This window comes from Anabrus simplex, chromosome 3 (genome assembly GCF_040414725.1).
Source record: "Anabrus simplex isolate iqAnaSimp1 chromosome 3, ASM4041472v1, whole genome shotgun sequence".
NCBI classification, from domain to species: Eukaryota; Metazoa; Arthropoda; class Insecta; order Orthoptera; family Tettigoniidae; genus Anabrus; species Anabrus simplex.
The window spans coordinates 26,363,515-26,376,106 of record NC_090267.1 but is presented as its reverse complement, the minus strand read 5'-3'; the positions used below and the strand labels follow the sequence as shown (position 1 = coordinate 26,376,106).

The window sequence follows — 12,592 nt, the reverse complement described above, 5'->3', positions numbered from 1 at the left end:
TACGACCGCGGTAAACAGCCCTCGTAAAATGTAATACCGTACTCAGAAAAGCTAATGAATAGGGATTGAAAACAAATTCACAAAAACTACACTTACTAACAACATCCAATCTGACACTAAAAAGAGAATAAATTATTAAGAATAATAGAGAATGAGGAAATAACACATCACTCACTGCTAAAGGCTGGCACAAGGAGGTTATGGCCTACAGATGGAACACTCCACTGATATCAGAGTCACTTACTTCCCACTTATCTTTCCCGAACTACAATGAGACATGCTAAACACGCACAGACTAAGTACACCAACCAATAAACGGACGTAAATAAAACTGCAGCTATTTTTATACACTGAACTACTAAACCTGTATTGTACTAACTTATGCTATGCTAAACTGTGAACTATGCTATACTGTACTACACTACAGAGATAAAGACTAATATGAAAAACACCAATTACTGAAGGAAAATGAAAAGAAAAATCGTGAACCGTACCGAATCCCATACATGCTGTGCAAGACAGGTCAACCACGTGGTGAATGTAAATATTATAGTTGGCAACTAGGTTTCGAGATCGCACTCTGTCGATATAAGTCGATATATGTTTGAGCGGATAACCACCAAACAGAGACAAAATCAGCCAAAACTTCAATTTAGAAGTAAAGCAGTGCGGAGTATAGAAGAGGTATTATAAAGAAGCCAAGGGTGTGTATAGAGCAGACCAGCATTTGTCATACTAGACAATACTGAGAAGAACCATGAAGTGGAACAAGAAAGTAGTTCTCTGGTTGATCAATTGTGCTCTATTCAATGCATTCATAGTTTAGAGAACCAAAAACTCTGGACAGAATACCAAATATAAGCCATTCCTGCTGGAGACAGCCAGATACTGGGCATCAACACAGCAGAGGATAAAGATGGAGAAGAGCAAGAAGATCCCAGGAAAACACCCACATCCCGAACATCGAAGCAGGGCCATTCTGGAAGACTATCAGGGGATATGAAGAAACAAAGTGAAAGCTATAGTAGGGTCAGGAAACAAAGTAATACCCTTCATTTGCTAGTTGCTTCATGTTGCACCGATACAGATAGGTCTTATAGCAACGATGGGACAGGAAAGGCCTAGGAATGGGAAGGAATCAGTCGTGGCCTTAATTAAGGTACAGCCCCAGCATTTGCCTGGTGTGAAAATGGGAAACCACAGAAAACCATTTTTAGTGCTGCCGACAGTGGGGTTCGAACCCACTATCTCCCGGATGCGAGCTCAGAGCTGCGCGCTCCTAACTGCACGGCCAACTCGCCCGGTAGTAATACCCTTCAAAGCCCAGCAAAGTCTGCAGTGCACACAAGGGAACATGCTACATCTGCTTATTCCACAAGGTACCTACCTCTTCACAAAGGAGTGTGCTTTGAGAGGTATCAAACATCACAGAACTACTAGACCCTTTGGTGAGTAGGATTTCAAAGTTTCATCTTGATATGACCATTAAAACAGAACTTATGACTGTTTTAGTAAATCAGTGCATTCTAATAGTTACATTCTGAAAGCATCCGGTGCTGCACAGGGGGGAGTGGCTGAGTCACCTGCCCGGTCGGTAATGTGTGAAATGTATTATTCGAACATGCCATAATTCTACTTACCTGGTATTACCCAAACAGATTTACAATCCTACAGAAAAAGAAAATATGCTTTACTTATACCCACAAATGTATCATAAATGATTTTCACAATACGGTAGTGGCAATACGCAAATCTTGCAAGTCATGAAATAAACCATGACTATGTGGTGCCAATGTGCAAGATTAACAGTAACTAAGACGACATATCGGCAAGTAAAGTCCCTACACTATATGGTTAGTAACACCTTCAGTATTAACAGGGGTGAAAGCATATACGCTTACAAAACAGGGAGTATAGACGATATGTTGACCTGTTAGAAACGGGGCTTTTTCCATCTTGTTAGTTCTATTTGTACATGTTTCTTTCTCGTTTAAGTTGTGTGTGATGATTTGTAGAAGAAATTTAATTGTAGAACTATTAATTTTTTGGTCATTTATGAAGACTATATTTATGCTCGGGGATTTCATGATCTGCCATTTCACAGTTCTATATATGCACTAGTCGGAACAAAAATGGAGTTCAAGTTACTAAAATGTCAATGTGAAAACAGCTAACGTCAATATGAACTAAAATGATGATCTTTTCATCAGGTAGTTACCAAAAGAACCGTACATAGAAGGCGGTGAAAAAAGAATGACAAATGGAGATTATTTAAACCAATTATTAGAAAAAAAGATTTTTTCTAGGACATTTTTTCTTTAATCTGAGCTTCAGCAAGCAAGACGTAGACGAGTACAAGTAAAGAAACCTGTTTATTGTAATTAAACATCTAATATTGACGGAGAGTATAATTCGCGGCAACATGCACGACATCAGCTGCAGAAATTAAATTGCTGCGCGAAATTAAACGACCAGCGAAAAGAATTATCAAGATTGATACAACGATTCGTCACGACTTGACTTAGAAGACCTATATTTGTCCGATACTGCTTATTACAGACAGCAGAGACTGACCAGCTATCAAGTGCATTTACCGTATTTACTCGCATATTAGGCCCCTTTTTTCCCCACTTTTACAGCCAAAAATAATGAAGGGGGGTCCAATATGCGATAACGTCAAAATTTTGTGCAGCGAACACATGACTTCTAAGTTATAAATAGCTATAAATTGTACGTGTAAACATTCTATACTATTATTTAACAAACTTAAAATGTATTTAAGTTATACTGGCTATTTTCATCGGAAGGCAGTATTTCTAAATATAAAAAGACAAAAAATGGTGAACACGACTTTTAGGCCTACGGTACATATAAAAGTCCGTTTTAGTTACTCATATCACGTCATTCGTTAAATCTCATTAATTCCTCTGGTGAGGTTGACGTCAGGAAGGGCATACGGCCGTAAAAACTCGCTACGAAGATCCGTCTCACTTCATACTCGATCCCATAGAAGAAAGGGATAAGGGTATCGTGTTATCATATAATTAAATATTGATGCAAAAGAACTTGATGGCCAGTCATTTGTCTCTGTCAGTTCAGCAGAAGGCTTACCACACAGTACACTTGATCACTGCTTTCATTTGAATTATCGCCTTGCGCCGCCAACTTCCCTGCCTTGCTACCGGCGTGTCGGCATTCTAAGTGACGTCATCTTCACTGCTATCTCTCGTCAGTCGCGTCAGCCATGCCAAGGATCATTTAAGAGCCATGCTTCATTGTTCATTCTCTTTGAGCCATGCACTGCAATCAAGAGCACACGAGGTCCCGTCTTTTTGAACCTTTCAAAAATAATTTCGTTCCCGACTATAGAGTCTAAACAGTGTAAATCTATTCCCAGATGGTCTCTGATATTCGCAGTTGGTGTATATGCAGCAGAAGCCACTCCTTCCGAATAAAGTCGTGCTGTAGAAGGCATGCCAAACCATCAGCTGATAACTAGCGTATGTTACGAGTTGTACTTCCGAATGTAATACATAGTAACTGGAAACATTCTTTTGATAACTGCGGCTGTTGAAACACAGACCCTTATTTTTAAGTATATTTCATGCTTGTTCTCTACATTTATCACATCAGTATTTGTGTAAACAGCTGTCCATGAGATAAGACAGACCACATTGTTTAGGTTAGGTATCGTATATTATCGCCCTGATAGTGCCAAAAGTTCGATGAAAAAAGAAAACAGGAAAATATGCCGTATTTATGGATATCTACAGGTGTGGCGGTAATGCGTTTTATTATCATAATGTTTAATTTTGTACGTTCGTTGTCTCTTTTTTTATTAACGTATACCCGGGCATGTTTTGTTTGGCGTCTCCGAAAATCGTTTAAAGTACGTGGGGACATAAAATTATTATTATTTGTTAGGCACGTTGGCGAGTAAAACAATCGTTTTAGTTGAATAGCTTTTATCACGTTTTAAACTTACTTCTCTCCAAATATTTACCTATATTGGCCCGAGTTACGAGATGTTAAACGACCACTTTGTTAATGATCTCGCCTGCTGTATAAATAGCAACAACCGCGAATATTTCTCAACTAAAGTAAACTCGTTTCCTCATCCCGAGGTGGTACAGCTCTTTTTAGACACACCCCCAGTGGAGGGGAGTTACATGTACCGCTTTTACCGCATATCAACCTTCCTGCCATTCGTGAATCTGGCAGTACGGTACCGGGAATCGAAGTCAGACCCCGGAAAACAGCAACTTCTTGTGCTAACTATTACGCTGGCGGACATTATTAACTACAAAACACAGACATATAGCATGACTGATGCATGCTCGCAATGTGCGGGTCGGACACGAAGCTAGGCCTATTCACCTATCTGTGCGACGTCATCAGAGCTGCAGTAGACCTACGCTAAAGAGGTGGACATTTCTTAACTACGAAACACAGATGTAACGCATGGATTTGACGCGTTTTTCATTGCGTAGGTCGTACGGACGAAACTATTCACAAATTTGTGCAATGTCATCAGTGCTGCAATAAGACTTGTACCCGCTTCGAAGCGGAATCGTCATCGTTCTTTGACGAATTCCGTTGGGGGTCTTATAGGCGAGATTTATTTTTTTCATTTTCTTCGTCTCGAAAAGCCAGGGGGGGTCTAATACGCGAGGGGGTCTAATACACGAGTAAATACGGTATAATAAAGAGAACATAGAGAAATCACATTCGCTTTCCAAGCAAGATAGATAGTTATTACCTATCTCACCTTATTTGAAACTACTATATTGTGATTAATCGTCCCAAAGCAGAACTTACATATCATAAGCATTCCAAAACAGATATTAATTGTAAGATGACGACACTAAGTAACATATTTTATTATTCTGTTCCAAACGCACGAGATTCTACTATGATGCTGTAAAAGGACGAAGGCGGTACTACTCGGGCTATGGCAGCGCGATCCGATGTTGATACTCCAGGATGATTAGAGATCAGCTGGGAGGAGCTGACATGTACCCATACAGCTAAGAGAGAACCATGGAGCGAGGTCTACCTTTCCGATGACCAGATGCGAGATGGCAACAGGATTCAATAAGTAAAGTCCTCTATGAGTCGTTTTCATAAGTAAAAATCTTTCTTTATTTGGCTATGTGATATGTTTTGTGACAGTGTGAGTGTGTGCGTTCATATACATCGAAATGAGGTTATAGGATGTAGGTATTCATCTGCTATTAATGTCAAATCCACACGTAGACATAGTCAACCAGTGATAACCGTTCGTAATATTATCAATGTGGTGAGAGAGAAGGTAACTCGTATTTTTATCATTATCAGTGAAGTGTATAAAGTGCGAGATAGATGTTAATACACATGTGCGATGAATTCATCAGGCTAGTGAGTTAAGAGATCGTATTTAGGGAATGTCTACGGTGAAATATGAAGTAGTACAGCTTAGAGTTATGATACATTTTTCTTTGACACTATGACGGTAGGAATAATGTTATAATATGAGAAGACTGTGGCACATATGCATCGTGTTTAATAAAATGATGTGCTTATAATGTATTGAGAAGTTTATTACGTGAGGTATGGAATGATAATTGATGAATAAGAATGATGATATACAGTGTTCTCCCCAGAAATTTTTGTCAGCCGGGTGGCAGGAATAAGCAGCCGGGTGGGAGAATACTACCTCAAAAATTAGTAATAAAATTTCAATAAATAAATTGTTTATTCGCCTCTGGTTGATATAGGTGGGGCACATGCTTGGATTAACAATAATATCAGAGAGGTAAACATGAACTGAAAAATTGATTTCACTGTTATCACCAACAAGACAAAATAAGATATATCTTTTTCTACCAATAAAAAATTGAAATTTACTTTTAGCATGACATTTTATATGTTGATTCTTCTTTTCTTCTTTGAGGCCCAGTTGTCTGCAGCTCTTACATAATTGAATTCTATTGATTCTGGTCCCTCTAGTGATATCAGCATCAAATTGTTGAGTGTGCTCTGCTTCAAGCGATTCCTCAAAGAGGTTTTAACTCTCTTGAAAGCCAAAAATCCCCTTTCACATTCAGCTGTGCTCACGGTTATGGACAGTCCAATAGCAGCTAGTCTTGCTAAATTCGGAAAAGATTCCTTAAGCTCGCATGTTGTTGCAAACTTCATCATTATTTGTTTAGGTCTTAATCCAATGTAGGACTCTCCTTGGAACATTTTTGATGCAACAGACCATTCCAGTTAAGTGCTATTTTAATTTATGACTTGAGGGCTTTCCATTTTAGAGTAGAAATCGAGAAGCAACTCAGAAGATTCATTCTGGTCTTGAATTTTTGCATTAAACACTCTTGAAAAGCAGGAAATGATGGGCATATCTGGAAATCTGTGTTCTAGATGTTGGATAACAGTATCTATGCACTTGTTATAAATTGTTGTCTTGAAGGTCACAACATTGACATCTGAATAAGTGATGTGGAAGTCTGACCATTCACCAGCAAGATTGTGACTGAGACTAAGAAAATTATTTCCTGGAGTGTCTTTCAATTGTAAGACGCTGAGTTTTGTGGCTTCTAAGTATGGCTCAATTTCTGTCAAGTCAATATCTTGCGTTTGCTAAGCTCTAGACAATGTGCAAAGAAGAGGTAAGATATCTGAAAGCATCATAATTGCAGCTAAGAAATTGTATGTCTTCATGAACTTGCTTAAGCCTTCAGCTGTAATATCATTCCTTTCAGTGGCCTCTCTTTCAAGTGCAACAACAACACTCACCACAGATCTTCTTAGAGACTGTACAGCAGTCATGAGACAACCATATAGTATCACTGCTCAATTTTAGTTTAATTTGAGGGCTGTCCATGATATTCTGGATTTCAGTTAAACCAGCCATCCTGACTGAGGAATTTTGAAAAAAGAAAAAGAGTTGTCTTAAAATGTCATTAAACTTCACTAAGTAAGGCACTTCAGCTGCTGCCTGGGCTCTAGCAAGTGCCAATCTGTGGTTAATGCAGTGACAATTTACCATGAGTCCATTTGTTTTCTCTCTTAGCAGTGTTACTACTCCCTTTTGCTTACCAATCATGACAGCTGCCCCATCAGATCCTAGACCTACCAAATAACAAGTTTTTAACCCTTAATTTTCAAGGATTTCAGTTAGTTTATTTGTTATGGTCTCAGCTTTACCATCAATGATGTTGCACGTTGACACAAAACTAACATTTTGCCGGGCTGAGTGGCTCAGACGGTTGAGGCGCTGGCCTTCTAACCCCAACTTGACAGGTTCGATCCTGGCTCAGTCCGGTGGTATTTGAAGGTGCTCAAATACGACAGCCCCGTGTCGGTAGATTTACTGGCACGTAAAAGAACTCCTGCGGGACTAAATTCCGGCACCTCGGCGTCTCCGAAGACCTTAAAAAGTAGTTAGTGGGACGTAAAGCAAATAACATTATTATTATTAAAGCTAACATTAACATCTTTTTCAAGTTGGTTGACATATTTTGTGTACACAATTAGTCGCTTCACTACAGAAATATATGTAAATTCATCACACAGAACACTGAAATAATCTGCTGAATGTATGTTCTTTAATATTTCACATCTAATTTCTGAAGCTATATCATCAAGTAACTCCTGCATTATTCTTTCTGAAGTATAATTAGCATTATCACCAATATTAAGATGCTTTAGATATGTACAACCCATAGCCTCACAGTGTTTGAGCAATTTTCCGTATAATGTAGTGTGTGGTAGCTCATTTTTGGGCGACCAATACATTGATCTTAGGGCTCCGAGAAAAGCATCTCTCTGTAAATTGTTGAAAATAGAAACTGATTTTTCTATTTGCCCAAATCTAGTTTCTTCGAATGCACGTCTTTCACTTAAGTTTGAACAAGAATCTATATGCAGCTTGCTTTGTTCATGGTCAACTAAACTCTCCTTTCGAAGTCTAGCACACGGTATAGTCACCCAAGTCACTTCCTTCTTTGTCGGTTTCTTCAATGAACATTTTATACATGTGGAACAAAACATACCATTTTCTTTCACAACTAACCACGTAAATTGCTTAAACCAGTTATTGCTGTTGCCCGATAAGCGGTGTTTAGAAGAATGTTTCACTTGTGGTTTTTCATTTTCAATACTTTCCACTTCACCAGATGAGCCGGCCTCAGCAATGTCCTTTTCGGAAATCTCTCCTGGTGTTGAATTAATACTTTTACTAGGTTCTTTCTTAAAGAAACTTAGAAGAGTAGATGTTTGACGAGATTTCCTGCTCATTTTGAGAACACAGAATTTGGCGTCAGAAACATGAAGAAATGAAACGGGCAGTTCATTTAGGTAATTCCCGCCAAGAGATTGAAAATAATACCAATATGCGTGATGAATTAGAAAGTAAAGCACAAAAAACTGACAACAATAGTTAAAATGTAATTAAATCGGAACTATAATTCAACTGAAGTTCATTGTTAGCAGTAGTAAATGTTAAAGAAACCAAAAGAACACAGAACAAACAGATTTGCTTCCAAAACAACTGAACACTAACACGTACCCACTCTATCGATTCGTGTGTTTCATATTCGTTTGTAAAGCGATATTTTCCATCAAAATGGCTGCCATAGAAAATGCGCAATACCAAATATTGTATTGAAGAATTTGGTAAAATGTTGTGATAAGCTAGCGATGGAGAGGAGTCGAGAAAGTCTGTCTCGAGTTGAGTTCTATGCCTGGAAATGGACACTGCGCCGGAATCGAGTCCATAGGAATACGCATCGGTATCTCTGACCGTTCGTAAAATTACTTGTAACAACGAAACTAGCGGGAATGAAGTCGTGATGTAACGAAGGAAGTGTGTTTAAAATAACACTTAATGACTCCAAGACAATGATATGGATCAATATATGCGAAGTACATACATTTCAAATCAAGAATAAAATAATGAACACAACCCCAAACTCGGTTAAATCTTAACTTAGGATAATCTCAAATATTAGTGTTGTATTCGCGTTACCACTTCATAAAATTAACTATGGAAGGACTGAATATCAGTAATTTCTGTGTAGCTGCTAGTGATATTGTTGCCCGGCCGAGCGGCTCAGACTGTTGTGGATCTGGCCTTCTGACCCCAACTTGGCAGGGTCGATCCTGGCTCAGTCCGGTAGTACTTGAATGTACTCAAATATGTCAGCCTCGGTATATTTACTGGCACGTAAAAGAACTCCTACGGGACACAATTCCGGCACCTAGGCGTCTCCGAAAACCGTCCAAAGTAGTTACTGGTACGTAAAGACAACATTATTTTTATCAGTATAACACTGTTAATGAATTCACCAAGGTGACTGGGAGGATGCCGGTACCAAGCATCACATTGGGATGCATGACTTAAACAATGCTGCTGCAACAGATAACCCTCTCCAATTGATTCGTAAATGTATTTCTATATTGAGATAATGTAGTTAGAATTTTGTGTTTTAGAACGCTACTAATATAATAATCACCATCTCGTTCTTATAATGGTCTCTAACGATCCTGTCCAATATTATACGGTGTATTTCTTCCATTTTTATTGCGTGGAATTCGTTATAATCGTTATTAATTCAAGTACTGACAGAGAATTTTGAACTTCTGGTGTTCTAACGCTCGTTCATAATCATGTATCATCGTCCTTGGCCACTCCGTTGCTGTGGAGTGCCGTGCGGGTTTGTGACGTCATACGGAATCGAGACGAGTGCTCGCAAGCGATTCTACGCTGATCCAAGAGCCGCTCACGCACAACGCTACGTTATAGTGAAGCAAAACACTTAAACTCCAATGCAATTATGCTGACAACAATTAATTTTTATCATTTAAATAAATAGTTTCACAGTATTTATATTTTAATTCGAAACAACCAATGACTCAACTATGTGTTCAAATAATCTAGGTTATGTTATCCGGGCGGTCTATAAAAACAGCCGGGCGGTGCGCCCATTAAAAAGGTCCTGGGGAGAACACTGGATATAGGCTGATGATGATTAGTGATAGTAATATTTGTTTTTCTTCGAGAGATTGGTCATAGTAGTCTTATGTGAGATGATGTTATTTCCAAGTTATGCATTCTGAGATATATATTGAAAACGTACTACTTTCAATTGCTAATTCTAATCCTAGGTACACTCAAGGTAGCTTAGGATACGATCTCAATACCATCAGTGCAATGTTATTTTGAGTATTAAGGGTCATCAAACGAACCATGAGGCTAACGATGATAATAATTTGTCCTTCACTGAATTATTTATGACAATTTTAGAGAACTCTCACACATGATAACCTAATTTCTGATTTTGTTTAAGCAAGCTGACATATCACTGGAGATCTAGTTACTCATATAAGGATTTTTTTTGTTGAAGATAGAGTCTTCTAACATGCCAGATTTTCTACCTGTGGTATGATTTGTTAGAAAATTAGCAAAATACACTTGATAATGCTACTTTTAGCCGAATATGCACTTAAATTAATTCTTAACCTTGGATTAAGGTAATAATTTCTAGAATTTACCACATAAGCCATATGACTATATTGTTTTAAGATCAATTACGACTTAGAGCGGACATGACTTTGCTTATGCTGAGGTCAAATACTAAGAAACAGGACGATGCAAATACCACTTAAGCATATATTGATGAACTGAAGTTATTAGAAGATTGCAAATGATTTTCCATGTGATTTTCAGTTGTGTATGGACACAAAATATTAAGTACAGCACAGAATGACATTCATTTTGCTAGTCATGTATGAGTTAAATATTAATTGACAGAATTTTTAAATTATTTTGAGGAGCAATTTGGCTCAAGAAGAAGAGATTCCAACTCAAAATATTAAGTACAGCACAGAATGACATTCATTTTGCTAGTCATGTATGAGTTAAATATTAATTGACAGAATTTTTTAATTATTTTGAGGAGCAATTTGGCTCAAGAAGAAGAGATTCCAACTCTTAATGAAATATTTATTAGACATTTCAAACTGTGTTCTACATTCTTTTGAACAACTGTGATTTGGAATAATGTACATATTAATTAATGTAACTTTCTTTTCATTTTCATCTAGCTAGATGCATCTAATATTTTCAATGTTATTTAGTATATTTTGCTTAACCAATACTTTTAATTTTTCAACTGATTTTCTGGACATTATCTTATATTTTACTTAAATATTTTCAAGAGGCCAAAGTGTTAATAGATTGATAATTATGGCCTAGGTTTTAGTTACCTGCTACTAGCTTTCCAAACTTAATTTTTCTTTTACTTCAATTTAGCAGTGACAAACCACTGCATACTGAATTAATGGATCAACGAAGATCGAATAACTTTAATTCCAAGCATCTTAGTTTGACAAACAAGAATTCTTAGAGTACTACGAGATTATTTACTCAATATGAGATATTTCAATGAGGTTGTAGGTGAACCTTTTTCCCCAATATTTGAATTGAGCAATTAATAAATGATGAATGGTGAAACTTCACAATTCTTTTAATGTCTACTTAGGATAAGAATTAGTTGTAAGACTATAATAACTTATTCTACCTGCGATTTCTTTGGCGACATATATGGATTAGTTGTAAGACCGTATTAACTTATTTTATCTGCAATTAATTTGGCGACATGTGTATATGGTATCTGACTGATAGCGTGTAGGAGACGTCCTTCGACGTAGGTTGAGATTTACCATAAGTTCACCGGTGTACTTTCTCAAGCGGAACTCATAGCCCATAAACGTTAATCAGCAAGAATTACTTATAGTAAGAGCTAGTCTGGATCTCATGCGTCCTCACCTGGACGCAGGAATGGTGCAATGAGTGATCTCAAGTTTTCCCAAAGGATATTTGTAATCCTATTTTTAGGCAATTTTAGGAGACTGGTGATGTCATTCGTATACTGTATAGCAAAGTCATAACTAAACGAAGTATGCTAAAAACATTCAACATGATTTCATTTCCATTTTGAGAGCTAGAACATTTAAAGATAGAAATAACTTAGGTTCCTGTGCACTCAACAGACAGTATACACAACCAGAACATCAACAAAAAGTTCTTGCTATTTTACACTTGGATTAAGAAGTTTAATTTCAGAGCACAGATCTCAGATATTATCTTTGTGCTTTCAATGTGACTGCTCACCTGATTTGATCTGCATCCTTTTGAAGATCTACACTAACCACCATATTTTTAAATTCCTTATTGAGTTCCTGCTGGGTTTGCACCACTGCCTCCACCAGTTGCTGGGCAGAGAATGGAACAAAACTTTTCTCTATGAAATCTTTCAAGGCCTGTTTTCTTTCGTGAAGTTGTGTAACACTTTGGAAATCCAGGGAACCATCAGCATCCAAATACATTTTCCGGTAATGTTTCTGGAAAGAGTCTACAGACTCCTGACACTTGTTCAATACATCCTAAAACAAAAAGATGTGAGTTATATCTCTGTCATGCTGAGTTATAGGACATACCATCATCATCTGATCTTATGATAAACTAATTCTGAAATGGAATATTATCAGCATCTCTAGTAATTTTCTTCTTCTCTAGTGATTTTCTTCAATAAAAATCATTTTGAAA

The 12,592-nt window shown here is 37.5% G+C and overlaps 1 protein-coding gene across 1 annotated transcript in view; it reads right to left on the bottom strand.

Moving 5' to 3' along the window:
• The window catches only part of LOC136866967 (interaptin), a 258,677-nt gene that overhangs the window by 133,591 nt on the left and 112,494 nt on the right, over nucleotides 1–12,592 (bottom strand). The window contains exon 5 of the mRNA XM_067144057.2: nucleotides 12,158–12,429. Coding sequence (XP_067000158.2) covers nucleotides 12,158–12,429 — 272 coding nt within the window. The remainder of the gene's footprint in view (nucleotides 1–12,157; nucleotides 12,430–12,592) is intronic.